The sequence below is a fragment of the Aquarana catesbeiana genome, linkage group LG01 (assembly GCF_042186555.1).
Source record: "Aquarana catesbeiana isolate 2022-GZ linkage group LG01, ASM4218655v1, whole genome shotgun sequence".
Lineage (NCBI taxonomy): Eukaryota > Metazoa > Chordata > Amphibia > Anura > Ranidae > Aquarana > Aquarana catesbeiana.
In genome coordinates this window covers 318,237,337-318,257,914 of record NC_133324.1, presented here as the reverse complement: position 1 = coordinate 318,257,914, position 20,578 = coordinate 318,237,337, and the positions used below count along the sequence as shown (strand labels likewise).

General features: G+C 42.2%; 1 protein-coding gene across 3 annotated transcripts in view; it reads left to right on the top strand.

The window, feature by feature from the left end:
* Positions 1 to 17,567, top strand: part of USP30 (ubiquitin specific peptidase 30) — a 51,224-nt gene extending 33,657 nt beyond the window's left edge. For 2 of the 3 annotated variants that reach the window (XM_073629953.1, XM_073629961.1), the window contains 5 exons: positions 309 to 395; positions 799 to 879; positions 7,842 to 8,043; positions 11,900 to 12,005; positions 16,247 to 17,567. In XM_073629953.1, the coding sequence (XP_073486054.1) occupies positions 309 to 395; positions 799 to 879; positions 7,842 to 8,043; positions 11,900 to 12,005; positions 16,247 to 16,511 (741 nt within the window). In that variant the 3' untranslated portion in view covers positions 16,512 to 17,567. The remainder of the gene's footprint in view (positions 1 to 308; positions 396 to 798; positions 880 to 7,841; positions 8,044 to 11,899; positions 12,006 to 16,246) is intronic. The other variant, XM_073629943.1, reaches the window with a different exon arrangement.
* The last annotated feature ends 3,011 nt before the right edge of the window (positions 17,568 to 20,578 follow it).

The window sequence follows — 20,578 nt, the reverse complement described above, 5'->3', positions numbered from 1 at the left end:
CAGGTTATGCCGTCCTGGAAGATATCCTAGAAAAACAGTTATCGGTAAGTAACTGTCAATTTTTATTTAAATTTTAAAATCCATTCAATCGCGTACAAATGAACATTCAGTGCAGTGTTCACCATTGACATAAAATTATGGGGACATTGTGGGTTTTCTAATGAAGAGCACCACAGTAATTGTTTTCTTTCAGACTTTCTGTCTTTGATTAAAAATTCATAAGGGCCAACTCAAGTAGGAAGATGTTGATGAACAAGTATATTTGTTTCACATTTTTAAAAAATCTCTTTAATTTTTTTTTTTACCAGGGTCGTAATTTAACACTTGACCATTGTCTACAACACTTCATCTCCACAGAGAGTGTTAAGGATGTTGTCTGTGAAAACTGTACCAAAGTAAGTTGAACACAGTATCAAAATGTGTATTGTATTGGCACTCACCTTCACAAGGGTTACAGTACATCGATCCATCCGATGCTGCATCTGTCCCCTGCAGGCTCTAAGACGGAGCAATCAAAGATCGCTGATTGCTCAGTTCTCAGCATTCAGTAAGCAGAAAGACGGGGGCTGTAAGTCGCCTGCTCTCTGCTTTGTCCCCTTCCCTGACAAAGTCCAAGTTCTCTGTACCTGTGTGGTGCTTTGCAGACTTGAATAAAAGCTTTTAAATGGACAAAGTAGGAAAATAAAATGTTGTTTACTTTGAACTACTGGTGTTTTTTCATATTCCAGTTGGATATAGCTAAATTTTGTTGCAAATCTTATGTTGTTTTTTTTTTTTTTTTTTTTTCTTTTATTACAGCTACAAGCTCAGGAGAGGCCGAATGGGCAGCTAGTAGAAGATCAGAAAACTACTTTTGTTAAACAGTTGAAATTAGGAAAGGTGAGCAACCAAAATCAATTGTATTGGGATATCTCTCGTGGACTGAAAAGGTGCATTAGACTGGAAATCAGAGAGTTGTGTAGAAATGTACACTGATCAGCCATAACATTATGACCACCTACCATAACTCGCCGAGACATGGACTCCACGAGACCTCTGAAGTTATGCTATGGTATCTGGTGCCAAGCCATCAGTAGCAGATAGTTTAAGTCCTGAATGTTGTGAGGTGGGGCCTCCATCGTTGCTGTGTTCCTCAAACCATTCTTGAGTTCATCAGACCAGGCCACCTTCTTCCATTGATTCTTGCCCATTTTAGGTGCTTTTTGCTGTGGACACGGGTCAGCATGGGCACCCTGACTAGTCCTCGGCTATGCAGCCTTACACACAACATACTGTGATTCACTGTATGTTCTGACACTTTTCTATCAGAACCAGCACTTACGGTTTGAGCTACAGTAGCTCTTCTATTGGAACAGGTGAGCCTTGGCTGCCCATGAACCTGTTGCTGGTTTTCTTTCCTTGGACCACTTTTGGTAGGTTCTGAGCACTGCTGACCAGGAATATCCCAAAGAGCTGCAGTTTTGGAGATGCTCAGACCCAGTCGTCTAGCCATTACAATTTGCCCCTTGTCAAAGTCAATTAACCACTTGCCGACCGCCGCACGACTATATACGTCGACAGAGCGGCACGGGCAGGCAAAAGGACGTGTATGTACGTCCTTGCCCGCCCGCGGGTGGGGGGTCCGATCGGACCCACCCCCGGTGCCTGCGGCGGTCGGCAAATCTCCCCCGGCGATCGGAGGTGAGGGGGAGGCCATCCATTCGTGGGCCCCCCCTCGCGATCGCTCCCAGCCAATGGGATCATTTCCCTGCCTCTGTATTGTACACAGAGGCAGAGGAAATGATGTCATCTCTCCTCGGCTTGGTATTTTCCGTTCCGGGCCGAGGAGAGAAGAATGGAATGTAAGTGCACCAACACACTACACACAGTAGAACATGCCAGGCACACAAAACACCCCGATCCCCCCCCCGATCGCCCCCCGATCCCCCCCCCAATCACCCCCCCCCCCCGTCACAAACTGACACCAAGCAGGTTTTTTTTTTTTTTTTTTCTGATTACTGTATTGGTGTCAGTTTGTGACAGTTACAGTGTCAGGGCAGTGAGTGTTAGGCCCCCTGTAGGTCTAGGGTACCCCCCTAACCCCCCCTAATAAAGTTTTAACCCCTTGATCACCCCCTGTCACCAGTGTCGCTAAGCGATCATTTTTCTGATCGCTGTATTAGTGTCGCTGGTGATGCTAGTTAGGGACGTAAATATTTAGGTTCGCCGTCAGCGTTTTATAGCGTCAGGGACCCCCATATACTATCTAATAAATGTTTTAACCCCTTGATTGCCCCCTAGTTAACCCTTTCACCACTGATCACTGTATAACCGTTACGGGTGACGCTGGTTAGTTTGTTTATTTTTTATAGTGTCAGGGCACCCGCCGTTTATTACCGAATAAAGATTTAGCCCCCTGATCACCCGGCGGTGATATGCGTCGCCCCAGGCAGCGTCAGATAAGCGCCAGTACCGCTAACACCCACACACGCAGCATACGCCTCCCTTAGTGGTATAGTATCTGTACAGATCAATATCTGATCCGATCAGATCTATACTAGCGTCCCCAGCAGTTTAGGGTTCCCAAAAACACAGTGTTAGCGGGATCAGCCCAGATACCTGCTAGCACCTACGTTGTGCCCTTCCGCCCAGCTCGGCCCAGCCCACCCAAGTGCAGTATCGATCGATCACTGTCACTTACAAAACACTAAACGCATAACTGCAGCGTTCGCAGAGTCAGGCCTGATCCCTGCGATCGCTAACAGTTTTTTTGGTAGCATTTTGGTGAAATGGCAAGCACCAGCCCCAGGCAGCGTCAGGTTAGTGCCAGTACCGCTAACACCCACGCACCGTACACCTCCCTTAGTGGTATAGTATCTGAACGCATCAATATCTGATCCGATCAGATCTATAATAGCGTCCCCAGCAGTTTAGGGTTCCCAAAAACGCAGTGTTAGCGGGATCAACCCAGATACCTGCTAGCAACTGCGTTTTACCCCTCCGCCCGGCCCAGCCCACCCAAGTGCAGTATCGATCGATCACTGTCACTTACAAAACACTAAACGCATAACTGCAGCGTTCGCAGAGTCAGGCCTGATCCCTGCGATCGCTAACAGTTTTTTTTGTAGCGTTTTGGTGAACTGGCAAGCACCAGCCCCAGGCAGCGTCAGGTTAGTGCCAGTAGCGCTAACACCCACGCACGCACTGTACACCTCCCTTAGTGGTATAGTATCTGAACTGATCAATATCTGATCCGATCAGATCTATACTGGCGTCCCCAGCAGTTTAGGGTTCCCAAAAACGCAGTGTTAGCGGGATCAGCCCAGATACCTGCTAGCACCTGCGTTTTGCCCCTCCGCCCGGCCCAGCCCAGCCCACCCAAGTGCAGTATCGATCGATCACTGTCACTTACAAAACACTAAATGCATAACTGCAGCGTTCGCAGAGTCAGGCCTGATCCCTGCGATCGTTAACAGTTTTTTTGGTAGCGTTTTGGTGAACTGGCAAGCGCCAGCGGCCTAGTACACCCCGGTCGTAGTCAAACCAGCACTGCAGTAACACTTGGTGACGTGGCGAGTCCCATAAGTGCAGTTCAAGCTGGTGAGGTGGCAAGCACAAATAGTGTCCCGCTGCCACCAAGAAGACAAACACAGGCCCGTCATGCCCATAGTGCCCTTCCTGCTGCATTCGCCAATCCTAATTGGGAACCCACCACTTCTGCAGCGCCCGTACTTCCCCCATTCACATCCCCAACCAAATGCAGTCGGCTGCATGAGAGGCATTTTTATGTCCTCCCGAGTACCCCTACCCAACGAACCCCCCCAAAAAAGATGTTGTGTCTGCAGCAAGCGCGGATATAGGCGTGACACCCACTATTATTGTCCCTCCTGTCCTGACAATCCTGGTCTTTGCATTGGTGAATGTTTTGAACGCTACCATTCACTAGCTGAGTATTAGCGTAGGGTACAGCATTCCACAGACTAGGCACACTTTCACAGGGTCTCCCAAGATGCCATCGCATTTTGAGAGACCCGAACCTGGAACCGGTTACAGTTATAAAAGTTACAGTTACAAAAAAAGTGTAAAAAAAAAAAAAAAAAAAAAAAAAAAAAAAAAAAAAAAAACACAAACAAAAATATAAAATAAAAAATAATAGTTGTCGTTTTATTGTTCTCTCTCTATTCTCTCTTTCTCTATTCTCTCTATTGTTCTGCTCTTTTTTACTGTATTCTATTCTGCAATGTTTTATTGTTATTATGTTTTATCATGTTTGCTTTTCAGGTCTGCAATTTTTTATACTTTACCGTTTACTGTGCTTTATTGTTAACCATATTTTTGTCTTCAGGTACAGCATTCACGACTTTGAGTGGTTATACCAGAATGATGCTTGCAGGTTTAGGTATCATCTTGGTATCATTCTTTTCAGTCAGCGGTCGGCTTTCATGTAGAAGCAATCCTAGCGGCTAATTAGCCTCTAGACTGCTTTTACAAGCAGTGGGAGAGAATGCCCCCCCCCCCCCCCACCGTCTTCCGTGTTTTTCTCTGGCTCTCCTGTCTCAACAGGGAACCTGAGAATGCAGCCGGTGATTCAGCCAGCTGACCATAGAGCTGATCAGAGACCAGAGTGGCTCCAAACATCTCTATGGCCTAAGAAACCGGAAGCTACGAGCATTTTATGACTTAGATTTCGCCGGATGTAAATAGCGCCATTGGGAAATTGGGAAAGCATTTTATCATACCTATCTTGGTGTGGTCAGATGCTTTGAGGGCAGAGGAGAAATCTAGGGTCTAATAGACCCCAATTTTTTCAAAAAAGAGTACCTGTCACTACCTATTGCTATCATAGGGGATATTTACATTCCCTGAGATAACAATAAAAATGATTAAAAAAAAAAAAAATGAAAGGAACAGTTTTAAAATAAGATAAAAAAGCAAAAAAATAATAAAGAAAAAAAAAAAAAAAAAAAAAAAAAGCACCCCTGTCCCCCCTGCTCTCGCGCTAAGGCGAACGCAAGCGTCGGTCTGGCGTCAAATGTAAACAGCAATTGCACCATGCATGTGAGGTATCACCGCGACGGTCAGATCGAGGGCAGTAATTTTAGCAGTAGACCTCCTCTGTAAATCTAAAGTGGTAACCTGTAAAGGCTTTTAAAGGCTTTTAAAAATGTATTTATTTTGTTGTCACTGCACGTTTGTGCGCAATTGTAAAGCATGTCATGTTTGGTATCCATGTACTCGGCCTAAGATCATCTTTTTTATTTCATCAAACATTTGGGCAATATAGTGTGTTTTAGTGCATTAAAATGTAAAAAAGTGTGTTTTTTCCTCAAAAAATGCGTTTGAAAAATCGCTGCGCAAATACTGTGTGAAAAAAAAAAAATTAAACACCCACCATTTTAATCTGTAGGGCATTTGCTTTAAAAAAATATATAATGTGTGGGGGTTCAAAGTAATTTTCTTGCAAAAAAAAATAATTTTTTCATGTAATCAAAAAGTGTCAGAAAGGGCTTTGTCTTCAAGTGGTTAGAAGAGTGGGTGATGTGTGACATAAGCTTCTAAATGTTGTGCATAAAATGCCAGGACAGTTCAAACCCCCCCCCAAATGACCCCATTTTGGAAAGTAGACACCCCAAGCTATTTGCTGAGAGACATGTCGAGTCCATGGAATATTTTATATTGTGACACAAGTTGCGGGAAAGAGACAAATTATTATTTTTTTTTTTTTTTTTTGCACAAAGTTGTCACTAAATGATATATTGCTCAAACATGCCATGGGAATATGTGAAATTACACCCCAAAATACATTCTGTTGCTTCTCCTGAGTACGGGGATACCACATGTGTGAGACTTTTTGGGAGCCTAGCCACGTATGGGACCCCGAAAACCAAGCACCGCCTTCAGGCTTTCTAAGGGCGTAAATTTTTGATTTCACTCTTCACTGCCTATCACAGTCTCGGAGGCCATGGAATGCCCAGGTGGCACAAACCCCCCCCAAATGACCCCATTTTGGAAAGTAGACACCCCAAGCTATTTGCTGAGAGGTATAGTGAGTATTTTGCAGACCTCACTTTTTGTCACAAAGTTTTGAAAATTAAAAAAAGAAAAAAAAAAAATTTTTTTTTTTGTCTTTCTTCATTTTCAAAAACAAATGAGAGCTGCAAAATACTCACCATGCCTCTCAGCAAATAGCTTGGGGTGTCTACTTTCCAAAATGGGGTCATTTGGGGGGGGTTTGTGCCACCTGGGCATTCCATGGCCTCCGAAACTGTGATAGGCAGTGAAGAGTGAAATCAAAAATGTACACCCTTAGAAATCCTGAAGGCGGTGATTGGTTTTCGGGGTCCCGTACGCGGCTAGGCTCCTAAAAAGTCCCACACATGTGGTATCCCCGTACTCAAGAGAAGCAGCAGAATGTATTTTGGGGTGCAATTCCACATATGCCCATGACCTGTGTGAGCAATATATCATTTAGTGACAACTTTGTGCAAAAAAAAAAAAAAAAAAAAAAAATAAATTGTCACTTTCCCGCAACTTGTGTCAAAATATAAAATATTCCATGGACTCAACATGCCTCTCAGCAAATAGCTTGGGGTGTCTAATTTCCAAAATGGGGTCATTTGGGGGGGGGGTTTGTGCCATCTGGGCATTTTATGGCCTTCAAAACTGTGATAGGTAGTGAGGAGTAAAATCAAAAATGTACGCCCTTAGAAATCCTGAAGGCAGTGATTGGTTTTCGGGGCCCCGTATGCGGCTAGGCTCCCAAAAAGTCCCACACATGTGGTATCCCCATACTCAGGAGAAGCAGCTAAATGTATTTTGGGGTGCAATTCCACATATGCCCATGGCCTGTGTGAGCAATATATCATTTAGTGACAACTTTTTGTAATTTTTTTTTTTTTTTTTTTTTTTTTTTTCATTATTCAATCACTTGGGACAAAAAAAAATGAATATTCAATGGGCTCAACATGCCTCTCAGCAATTTCCTTGGGGTGTCTACTTTCCAAAATGGGGTCATTTGTGGGGGTTTTGTACTGCTCTGTCATTTTAGCACCTCAAGAAATGACATAGGCAGTCATAAATTAAAGACTGTGTAAATTCCAGAAAATGTACCCTAGTTTGTAGGCGCTATAACTTTTGCGCAAACCAATAAATATACACTTATTGACATTTTTTTTACCAAAGACATGTGGCCAAATACATTTTGGCCTAAATGTATGACTAAAATTGAGTTTATTGGATTTTTTTTAGAACAAAAAGTAGAAAATATCATTTTTTTTCAAAATTTTCGGTCTTTTTCCGTGTATAGCGCAAAAAATAAAAACGGCAGAGGTGATCAAATACCATCAAAAGAAAGCTCTATTTGTGGGAAGAAAAGGACGCAAATTTCGTTTGGTTACAGCATTGCATGACCGCGCAATTAGCAGTTAAAGCGACGCAGTGCCAAATTGTAAAAAGTGCTCTGGTCAGGAAGGGGGTAAATCCTTCCGGGGCTGAAGTGGTTAAAACCTTACGCTTGCCAATTTGTTTCTGCTTTCAGCACATCATCTTTAAGGACATGCTCACTTATTGCCTACTGTATCCCACCCACTTTCATATGCCATTTTAATGAGATAATTAATGTTATTTACTTTGCCTGTTAATGGTTATAATGTTATGGCTGATCGGTGCTTATTCTTTGAGTGAAACTCTTTTCAGGCTTTACTGAGGGAAATGTACACAGGGAAATATGGGAATTTAAACTGGCCAATTAACTGGCAGATGATAGATTGGTCTGCTATGTTTATTCTAGTCTTTCTTCATTTTTTGATGTTATTGTAATTTATGAATTTTATGTTGAATTAGTGTTTCTGTCTTTCCAATAGCTTCCTCAGTGTTTGTGCATCCACCTGCAGCGTCTGAGCTGGTCTAATCAGGGTAGCCCTCTAAAACGAAATGAACACGTCCAGTTTAGTGAGTTTCTGGCTTTGGACAGATATAAGTATCGGCTTGCTGGAAACTCCCTCTCTCAGCATCAAGGCAGTACTTGCAGCAGAACAGTTCCACCAACAACAGATGGATCAGCAGGTACTCATGATCTCAGAAGATTAAGAAATCTACTTCAGAATTCCTTACATGCTTCCTTAATGTAGGGATACCTCTGCTAAGTCAATGCCTTACCACTTAGCAAGTCATTCTTTTGAAATGTTTGCATAGGTGATTGGGTAAAGTATAAATGCTAAAATTTGGGAATAATGGACTTTGTAGGCACATATTGGACACAGTGGTTTGTCCTGGAGGATATACTTGAGTCATATACTTCCTGTGGAGCAATACTGAGAAAATGCCCACACTGAGGTGTATGTATTCCTCTTGGTTATTCCCACAATCCTCATAGATTAAAAATAATTGCTCGCTCTACATGTTTCGCGACCTGAACTGTCGCTTCTTCAGGAGCTTCAGTATTTCTAGTTAGAAAGACATACTTTAATTAGAATACAATACAAGTTATTAGTGTTAAGGTACAAGTGTGCATGTGTATACAAAACTATACATGAACTCACCAATAATATAGTGCTTGAACAAAGAGTTTCAGTGCTTACCTACGCCAGGGATATCGTGACCACAAAAAAGGGCCCCCACAAAATAGGCACAGGTGTCAGGATGTGGGGATGTACAAGGTAACTGAATATGAAGCATATTTAAATAAGTATTAATAAATACTTCAATTAGAGTTTGAATAAGCTGTAATACTAGGTCCCATACTCGCATATCGGTTGATATGTAGCCACTACTGTTCACATCGCCTTAAACCAAGTACTTACAAAACTATAAAAGAAAACATAGAGTTGATCTCCCAGGGTCTTTAACCATGTGATGACACACTTTAACAAGTAACTGACTGAGACAGGAAGAGGGTAACTAACAAAGCCCAGAATACCTTAGTTCACTGATCTGGGATAGAGGGATTTAGTCATAAGTAGTGCACACATGTTACACCATGCACATAGAGTGTGCACACATCCTACACCGGCAAACTTTTACATCCACTTTCCTAGAGGGCAGAGGAGACAGGGATGCCGTGAGGACAGGGAGAATATATGCACACACTGGAGCCAAAGTGGCTGCTTGGCTAATACCAGTGCGTGGTGCATAGTAAAGTACCTGGAATTGCAGTGGTTCCGGGTCCCGAGTGTGGGGCTGCCTATTTGCTGTTCCATGGGGTATAATGGACATCCACTTCCCTCAGAGCACCTGAGGAATGATGTCCTATCCTCACTATTTGTACACCCCGACTGAGCTCAGTGAGACTGGCGTCTGACGTCACTCAGGCCGGCCGCTGGTACACCGCGCATGTGCACTAGAGTATCGGACGCGCCGGTCCCAGTGCCCGCCGTCTGCGGCGGCTGCGGTGACCCTAGGAGACACAGGTTGGAGAGTGTCTCCATGGTTGCCGCGGGTGGATGTGTGCCCTAGCTATCCCAGATCAGTATAACCTGGTAGAGTAGGCCGCAACCCCAGCGGTTTGGGCGGCCACACATCCCGACTATGCCAACCATGCCATCGCACACCTAATGCCCCCAAAAGAGGAACTGCGGTCAGAACTCCTGATCACAAATGAGAGGAAACGTGTGTGTGTGTGTATAATATAATATATATATATCACATAATGTAACACAGTGCCAGAAAATGAGATTCTTGGCAGGTAAATTGGTTCAAATCTAGCAGTCCAATACAAGTTGGATAAATGCTATACTGACACATGCTTATTAATTGAACATTGACTTTAAAAGACATTTCATGTTTGGATCTATTTAGCGATTTACAGGCAAGAAAAAACTCATGTTTTCAGAGCCAGCAGCAGTTTGGGTAAAGTAGACATATGCAGAAAATCTTTTTTTGTTTGTTGTTTATTGGCAAATGATCTGGCAATTGGGCAAACCAGTTTGATAAACACATACAGTATATCCAATGAGTGGGCCAGAATAGGTCAGAAGTTTTCAACCTAGACAGTTTAATTTTCATCTCTACTGTTCATCTTCAACAGATGTTGCTATTAGGCAATACACTTACTATGTTAAATGTTCATGTAAAAGACTGGAAATTCCTACACATTGTCAGCTTGGTGGCTTAGATAGCTCTGAGAGGAAATCTTGGCAACTCTGAAATCAAGTGGAGTCAAATGGGTTGTCCAAGTTGGTATAACCGTGTGAACTGCCACACTACTAACCTCAATAAAAAACTAACTAAAAATAGAGACTCAATAAATAAAAAAATGAAAATAAAATAAAAAATAAAATTAAAGATTAAAATGAATAGAAATAAAATAAAAGTAAATAAAAATAGCTGCCAACACTACCCACACTTCCCAAATGTGACAATACAAACTGATATACCAAATGTGCGGCGCTAAACAAAAATAAAATAAATTAAGAAAATGAATATCAAACTAATAACTCATGCATATATCTTATAATGTGAAAAAAACATAAAATTGAATTAACCTGCTTCATGTGATGCACACAAATCCTCAATAATATAAAAAGTCCATTATACAAACATAAACATAAAACAAAAAATAAAATCTTAATGCAGTGTCCAAAAACTATATATAGGAAAAGTGCGTGTTCTCTGTGTACTGCACAAAAAAAATCCTTAGTATTGCAACAGTCCAAACATAATAAACCATGATGGTGATGTCTTCATGCAGGTGTGCACCCCCCCCCCCCCCCACCACCAGCACCAGGTGTACCCTCACCTTAAGGACTTTTTAAAAAAAAGCCTGTGATAAATAATATTATCAGCTTGGGAAGATCCTCCTATGGTTCCTCTTTCGTGTAGTGGTTAGTTATGGTTCAAACGCTGCTACAAAGATCACTCCTTCCTCCGGATCACAAGCCAATTTCCTCCTGGCTGCCAGCAATCTCCTCATATATCACACATGTGAAAGACAATGGAAACTTGCAATGGTGTGATAACATTTTAAAACAGGTTTATTAAACTTAAAATCCCACATAGATGTACACTCACATTTAGTACAATAAAAACAAGCCTTGATATACTTATGGACAGCAAAAGGGGGTGATAATGTCACTTGGAGACTGAATCTGCAGCTACGGTTCCCAGCATTCTCCCCGTCCTTAGCCTATAGTACAAAGCCTCACTTCCTTCCTCGTCAGCCGATCAAGCTCCTCCTACTGGTTTCGTCACAATCTCGTGACTTGCTCTGGGAATTGTGATAGGCTGACATTTTTCCCATTCATTTTATAGCAGCGATCGCTGCCATTTTCTTGTAGCCCGCGATCGCTGCCATTTTCTTGTAGCCCATTGTTATAATTGGACTGCGGTGATTCATTTAGTAGATATCATATGCTGACATATTATACTATATAAAAAAAAACATACTTACATTTATATTGTGGCGATAATCTACTGAGTTGCTACTGCTGTTTAGATATGTATATTATCGTATCCTTTACAAGCCTATTTGCTCATACTATCAAGCGACCCCTAGTGGTGAAAAAATATTCGGTGCACTATAGGTCACCTATTTCTATGCCCATATGAAAACTAGTCTCTGACTATTATCTAATGAGGGTGTGTTTACTCATAATTGCTATATGATTATAATATGTATCTACTGTATGTCATGATAGAATCTAACACCCACCATTAACACAATATTAACCCAATAGTGTGTAAAATACTCAACCTTACATGAATAACCAATACCATTATGCATCCTCAATGCCCAATGGGTTGCTCCCCACAGTACTAGTAATCTGCTTGGGTATTGGTTATATGGTGTAATATTTGCAGATTTTAGAATGCAGTGTGGGGTCTTGTAGCACATTTATATATTTAATTTTGTACACTGACATACATCAACATATTTTCCACCAATCTTGATTTGAAATGAATTCAATTTATGTATTTTGTCTAGTTTCTGATGGTCTTCATAATTCCAAGATTAATTTGTTGAATGGAACATATTCTTCACTATTGTCATCTGCATATTCAACCTCAAAGTCTTCTCCAGCAGACTGCACGTGAGTATTGTGACATAAGTTTTATAATGAACATTTTTATAAAGATTTTAGAAAAGAGGATACATACATGGTGTACATAGCTCACATTTCGCAGTCCAAGCACACAAAAGTATAGAGGACAAAGCAGTAAAAAAAAAAAAAGTAAGGCCGGCCATACACGGAGCAAATTTCTTTCTTGCAACCACGGGTTACAGGAAAGAAATTTGCTTGATTTTCCCCATCAACACAGACAGTGTTGATGTGAGAATTTCTACTGCCGGGTCTTTTTAGCAGCTGCTAGCGATAATCGCAGGTAAAACCCAGGACGCTGGTTGTACCCAAGTTGACTGATCGACTTGGTACATTCAACCTGCCTTTATATGGTTCGAATCTTGGCCGATTCCTGTTGAACCAGCTGAGATTCGAACCGTGTATGGCCTGCCTGTCACATTAACATCGAAAAGGATACACAAACAGAGGTTAATTTACATAGCTGACTACGTAACCTCTGTCGTTGCAATTTCAAAATAAATGGTCACATCTCGACATTTGAAGTGTGCTGACACGTGCCATAAGTTTTAGGAAACCTTTGCTGAGAGAAATATGGGGGCTGCCATTTTCAACCTATCCCTCTTAAATATTTAGCTCTCTGGAGGTAATACTGACCTGCTGGCCACATTACCTGACCCAAAATAAGTATGCTAGTAAAAAGAGATCTCGCTTTACTTTTCATAGGTCAGTGACTGTGAAAGTGTTCAAATCCGAAGGGTAATATAACATTTAAGGCAGTTTGCATTTTTCAGAAAAGAAAAGCAATGAATGCTTCCATAAGCTTTGGGCAATTGGTTAGTTCTTTTTTTATGCTAAAAGAGATTTTTTTTTTATCATACATCATAGGACACAGAGCAGTTTTAGTAATCCTTACCTACAGGGTTATGCTCCACCTGCAGGTAACCATTTATTACCAGAATTTACCAGATTCTCAACGGTTCCAAAAGGGATCAGGAAACTGTTTCTATCTGGATCCATTCCTACAGCTATAATCTCCCAGAAGAATGGTACCCGGGTCTGACACAGGATGAAGAATGCACATGAAACGGGGACAGCCTGCAATTTTGCCAGTCTGCACTGAACTCTGCGTTTATAGAACCCTGCGTAATGATATATTGCCAGGGTGTTTTCAAGTAGGGTGCCATACAGGTCCAGAGAATTGAACCTCAGCTGGGAGATTGAGGAGGACCTCTGGGCGAAGCCCACCGTGGTGAGTGAAGATTGGACCCCCCTTCCATGGAGGGGTGTCCTGTGGCTGGATTAGTAAGTGCCCTAACTAACTAACAGTGTTTTTTCCGCTTATGTTTATTTACTGGAATTTTATTTTCCTGCTCCTCCTGTATTAGAAGAGTTGAAGCTGTTATAGCTGCAAAGGGTTGGCCAACTCAATATTGAACCCTATGGATTTAGACTGGGATGCCATTAAAGTTCATGTGTGTGTAAAGGCTGGCCTCCCAATACTTTTGGCAATATGGTTTCCTTGAAAGGGGCGAATAAGGTTCAGGAGGGCAGTTTTTTCAATATCAAACCAAACTCAAGAACTCGGGGACATGACCGCAAACTGGAGGAAAATTCAAATCTAATTTTAGAAAGTATTATTTTACTGAAAGGGTAATTGATGCTTGGAATAAACTTCCAGCAGAGGTAGTGAGACAGTTAACTGTAAATGGCTTCAAACAACGCTAGGACAAACAGATCTATACTCCAACCAAAAAAGTTAATGGGGAAAAAAAAAACAAAAACATAGGCATACTTAATGAACTACTTGGTCTTTTTCTGACGTCACTTTTTTATGTTTCTTTGTTTCTATCTTCCCCTTGTGGTGATCCTAGGAGCAAACAAGTGGGCAGTAGCAGCGGTAACAGTGTTTGGCATAGGGCAGGAACTTGTAGAGGAAAAGAACACCAGGAGGCTGATGTTCATCTACAGCTGGGAGCTCTTCTTCACAAATCATGGGCAATGTAAGCACACCTTGGGGCAGTGGGAGCCTTCTCTCAGGGTACCCAGTAGGGTGCAGTAGCACAGTGCCCTTTCGGCTGACTAGGAATAGCTATACTTAGCGCAGATCACATTGTCCAGAGTCACTAGACCTCATGTCTCACAGACAGCAGAGAGGAGGGGACAAGGAGGAGGGAAGGTCCCAGATACCTTCGTTGGGTAGGGAAAAACCTAGACCTAGCTCTGACTCCCTTCCCCTATTGGGGACTTGCGCTATCCCCGGAGCACCTTCCTCCAGTTCTTATGTACCAAAGGAGAATATGTTGTCTGCATTGGCGATGTTGCAACAGCTTTCCAGGAGTTTTGGTGGTTTGGGCCAAAGGGGTGCCCTTCTCCTCCCCTCCTTATTAACAGAGAAGCAACTTGTGGAGGATGATGCAGAAGCAGACAACTTTGTACCTGAAGATGGGGAGGCAGAAGACTCCTTTTTTTTTAGTACTCTGCGTCTGAAGATCCCTCAGAAGGTCTTTGTGCAGTTTCTCACAGAAGTGATGTGCACTGATCTGAAGGTACTGCTTCCAGAGTCCTCTTCTCATAAAGTTCTGCCCCTGGGATCATTGCAGCCGCCACAGGATCCTCAGTTGTTCCCTATACATTCCACCTCAAGGATGCCTTGTATGTGGACTGGACTCGCCATGACAAGGTGTTTGGATACAAAATGGAATTTCAGAGCTTTCCTCCTTCATGCCTTCAAATGTTTCATCTTCTTTCTCAGGGAGTGATTGTTCCGGTTCCAGAGGACAAAAAGTCTTGCGGACTCTATTCATATTTCATTTGAGTCCCAAAAATATGGACATGAAGGATGCTTACCTACATGTCACAAACTTTCCTCCTCATCAGAGATTTCTATGAGTGTTTCCCAAGGTCTTGGCTATGATTCTGGGCTTGCTACAGACCCTTCTAAGGGAGCAATCTGCTCCTCATTTGTAGCATAATGTGTCTTTCGCAGTATGAGCTCTGGAGAGGTTTGGCTGGGTTTTCAACCCTCAGAAATTTGCATTGCTCCTGGCTCAAAAGTTGGATTATCTGGGCCTAATCTTGTATACTGCCCAGGGGAGAGTGATTCTCCCTCCAGACAAAATCAGGGGGATTCTCTAAGGATGCTTAGAAGTCCCTAGATTTGCCTTTGTTTTGGGAAAATGGTTGAGATGTTCTGATGGCATGGGAACAGGAGGATACAGTTGTTAGATTCTCCAATGTCCTTAAACTCTAGCACTCTTTGGTCTCTGGACTGGTGGATGTCTTTCCAGCTTCTGAAGATGGGAAAGTCCTTTCTCCCCCTCTCTCTTGGAAAGTGCTGACAATGGACACCAGCTTAATTGGTTTAGGGGGAGTTCTAGATCATCTTGTCCTGAGTGGAGCTTCTTGTTCCCACTCTGTATGTGGTGCACATTACAGGAGTATAAAATGGGTAGGTGGTTTTCCTTAGTCATCAGCAATTGTCTCCAGGGGAATGGACTCTTCACCTGGAGGTTTTCAGGGAGTTCTGTCAATGGTGGGGCAAACCCAGATGTGGACCTTCTGTCATCCAAGTTCAATGCAAACCTGGACAGATTTGTCTTTAGGACCAAGGATCCTCAGGCGTTTGCAGACTTTCCTGAATCTAAACATATTGGTGCCCGTTACTGACCAAAATCTGGTTATTTTGGTACATTTCCACCAGACATGGTGCATAGTGCCTATTGACTGCATTGTCTGAAACAGATTGAGGATGTCGTCAGATGCATTTGGGAGATCTTATTCGGCACAAATACCAACGCAAGAGAGTTTTATAGTTTGATTCAATCAGGGTTGTGTTGACAGGCATTTTAAGAAAATTTTTTGGCAATATCCTGCCACTCAGATAGGTCGAAAGTCATTTTGAGCTCTTGTTCCCACAATTTCATGTAAGGAAGTTTACAATTAAGGTCCGTTAATAGATTATATACTATAGAAACCTGTCCTTTCATCAAGAACCTAGATTGGCAGGATACTTCAAACAGTGTCAGTGTTGGGGAGCCGTCTTGAGACCGGAGTTTAGTTCTGACTTAGGACGCAAGATGAGTAAATCAAAATGTTTCAGCAAAGGGCACAGAAATGAGGTAAGGTGTACAGCTTGTCACCATTTAAAAAGTCTCCTATACGTAATAAACAAATCTTTAAATGATTTGTTATTATTGTTATTAACAATAATCCAGAAAACAGATCTTTAATATTACTTATTCTCATTGCAGTTCTTCCTCATATCTCTTTCGTCTGATGGCAGTCATTGTTCATCATGGTGACATGCATTCAGGACATTTTGTTACCTATCGACGATCCCCTCCTGCAGCCAAGAGCCAAAAGCATTCCAGCCAGCAGTGGTTGTGGATTTCAGATGACACAGTGCGCAGAGCAAACATACAGGAAGTTCTCTCGTCTTGTGCTTATTTGCTGTTCTATGAACGTGTGTTTTCAAAATCCTGTAATCTAGGACATGAACTCAGAGCAGAGGAATGAAGAGAGCAAAGGGGACACAGCTCTGTTTTACATTTCAATCTATATAGTTTCACTAAGGTTAGACTATTAAGCCAAACCTTACAATGGAGTGGAACAGACTTCACACCTATACTGCTGGAAATAAAAAGTATGAGGTACCACATTTTTTTGGTAAAAGAGCAAAATAATGAAATAGTTGTCCATTTTTCCTCATTAATTAAATATATTTCAATTATTTATGTTGTACTATTCTTAATTTACATAACTTTCATAGCTTTATTTTTAACCTGAAAGATTTTCTCTGTTTAAGAAGCAAAGAACCCAAGATGATTATGTTGTATAAAGTATATGTAGCAACATAAGTGCCCAAAAATGTATGTAACTGGTCAACATTTCTACATAGAACTTGAATATCTTAACCTAAGAACAAAGATGTAATATATTGTAGCTTTCTAATCCTTAGATGTGGGGCTACATTAAATTTCTTTTTTCAGGATGAGTACATTTTCTGCAAGTACATAAAATATTAATTGGTCCTGCAAGAAATCTTGTGTCCTTCATGTACACTGAACTGATATCTGAAAAAATGTCGACAATATGACAATGCCGCCGCTCCACAAACACAGGACGCTGAGTGGGTGTTGTCACTCTATGATAGGAAGTGTGTCACTGGCAGGATCACCATATAAAAATAAAAACCCAACAAAGAATACTAATGGAGCCATTACTGGTAAACTGCAAAATATTCCATTTTGTTGTGTTTAGATATGGTTTAAATCTTGTAAAACCAATGTTTACATGTGGATCATACCTAATATCCAGCTAAAATGCTTAGTTATACTTCTCTTGAAATGTAAAATGCAAGAAAATATCGTTTTATTGCTGTATTTATTTGCTTCTTGTGTATATGTGTAAATAAGAGATTATTTATTCTTACCTTGACAGATTGTATTAAATAACCTGTAATATACAATTTAATTTTAATATGTTGTAATATTATGTGGTAATAAAGAAGTTTTCCTGAATAATTTTGTTACAAGCTATACAATATATGCCATTTTATTTTATTACCAACAGACCAATATTTAATCCTGCTTTATACTCAGTAAAAATACTTGTATTTTAAATCTGAACTCTCTGCACAGACAATATTAATCATAAAAGCAACAGCATGCTCACCTTACTAATTTTCCATCTAGTCTTCATTAAAATATCTCAGGCACTGTGAAAGTGCTTGTTTAGATCATATCCATTGAGCTGCATTTTTCTATGTGCCTTGTTGACATGCAGTAGCGCGTAGCATAAGAAGTCGCAGGAGTCGCATTTGCGATCTCGCCCTTAGCTCCAGGGGGCCCGTGCGGCTTTCTCCTGTCATTATCAAGCTACATTTCCCTGCAAAAAAATCCTGGAGACAGAATCCAGATCGGCAGCTCCTATCTGCCTTGTGTCCCACAGCTGAGCTTTATAATCCAGTTCTCAGCTTCCACTCTGCCTTCTCCCGAATCCACACCCAACCTAATTGGCCAGGGAGAACAGACACACAGCTCCCCACAACACCCGCCAACACTTATAGAAATGTTGGTAAACAATCCCCTAAGTGTCGGTTCACACATTGGCAACCTGTCAGGCGACCTAGCCGCCTGACAAGTCGCGCTCCATGCATTACAATGGAACCTTTCTAATAGGAGCGACTTAAAAAAGGGTTCCTGTAATACTTTGGGGTGACTTCGGAGCGGCTTGCATTGACTTCTATACAGAAGTTGTTTTGCAAGCCATGCTGAAATCGCGATGTATGGGGCGACTTCAGAGTTGGACGACTTTGAAGTCGCCCCTGTGTGAACTGGCACTTACACCTCCTGAGATGCTCCAGGGGCCAAGTTGTTTTTGTGCCAGTTTGAGTAGTACAAGAAGAGGGGGGGCTGGCAGGGGAATCTAGCATTAACATCAGGGGGCATGTGTCATTACCAGGAGAGGGCATCTATCATTACCTGGAGTTGGGGAACATTTGTCATTCCTAAGGGGATGTATGTGTCTTATCAGGAGGGGGGCAAACCTCTTTTATTACCTTGACGGAGGGAGGAATTAAATATGTTGCAATGGGGGGGGGGGGGGGGGGAGACGTGTTTCATTACCAGGAGGGGGGCACAGGATTGCCAACCACCTGTAAATTTATGGCCACTTTGTAAAAATCAGCCAATTTTATGGTGTCTGTAAGCCCTGGTTCACACAGAAGATGTGCTGCGTTTCCCCGCATTGCACTGCATAGCAATCGCATGGCATCCATGTGATCTTCTGTGGGTGTCAATGTTAGATTAACAACACTCCAAAACTGATTGCAAAGAGCAGTGCAATTGTGTGAACACCCATGCAATGTGATTCAGGTGCGGAAAAGAGTTCTGCACCATTTTGCTGCAGATGCAATTTGATTTGAGCCATACAAAATGTATGGTTTAAGTCGCACTGCACAGACATTACATCTAATGTGCACAAGAATGAGGTGTGATTCCTGTGCGAATCACATGCAGTGTTCTGCACGCACCAGTGTAAAACCAGGCTGAATGTCTGGGAATGGCAGCCACTGCCCATAAACAAAATATGGCCACAGGTCAGCTTGCAACTGCGCATGCACAGTTCCAAAAGCAGCAAAGTGATGTTTGGGTTCGAGGTGGGCTCAAGCCGGGCTGGGTTAGGCATAGTGACATCATGGTGTTTGGCACCTTTTCTGAAATACAAGTCTAAATGCAGGAGTGGAACAGGAGCGCTGCCCTGGGACTCAGAGTTGGAAGAAGATCAAAGGCAAAGCTTACCCTCAGTGCCCTGTACCCGGCGAGCAATTACAGAGGTCCGTGTCAATGACACAACAGCTCCAACCAGTGGGAGGGGCATCAGATCACTTATGTAAGGGGGGTAGTGAATACACGAAGGTAGGGGGGGCACTGATATCAATATCAATACTTTAGTATATTCAGTCTGTGGAAGGTGGTCTGTGGTCACCGGAGTCGTGTCCCCCCCACACCAGCTTTCCCTCTTAAAGTGGTAGTATACTTTTTTTCTTTTAACGAATATCTCCTAAACTTGCACTGTTTGAGCAGCCTTCGGTGACGTCGCTGTGTGCCACTGTGGAGACTCCTGTGCATGTCATCGTGGCTCATCCCAACAGACAACCGGAGCCCTCGAACCTGGAAGGAAGACCAAGTGGATATGGAAGCCTCTGCAGTGGTGACAGCGTGCCGTTGGAAGGCTTCGTTCTAAGGTAAGTCTTTCATAATGTGTTAGTATGTGGTGCATACTAGCACATTATGCCTTTACCTTGCAGGGCTTGTTTTTGTTGTTTGAAATTCCTTTACTAGTGCTTTAAATCAGAGTTCCCCATTACAACATCAGAGTTTGCAGAATTGCCCTTTACAGTACAAGGGGGAAATCTTGTGGATCCTGATATAAAGGGGAACACTGCAGAATGTGATGTAGGGGAATGATGCAGACCTTAATGTAAGGGGGAAATGGGGATTGTTGTGTAAGAGGGGGAGGCTCTGGTGTTCAGAGACCCCCCTACATCATAGTTTCCTTTTACTCCAGATCCCCCCCTAACATCAGGGTCCACAGTGTTCTCCTTTACATCAGGGTCCACAGTGTTCTCCTTTACATCGGGGTCCACAGTGTTCTCCTTTACATCAGGGTCCACAGAGTTCCCTTTTACATCAGGGTCCACAGAGATTCCCCTTTACACTGTAAAGGGTAACCCTGCAGACTCAATGCTCTTATTCCAGAATCTTCTTTTCTTAAGATCCATGAATTCCATCTTGTCCACACCTAGATTGTATGTAAAAAATATTATACGGATTCTCATATAATTTCATGAAGAATGCCCTAAGTTCCATTTCACTCCCCCTCCACACAACCAGCACATTGTCAATGAATCTTCTCCTAGGGGTCACATGTGCCCCAAACTCACTCATGCCTTCTACCATAGCCCACTCTCAAAACCCCCATAGCTACTCTCTTAATCTATCAGCAAAATTTACCAGCAAATTTAAAATACTTTCCAAAATAAATATCAAAAGATCCAAAACATACCTATTCTGTAATTT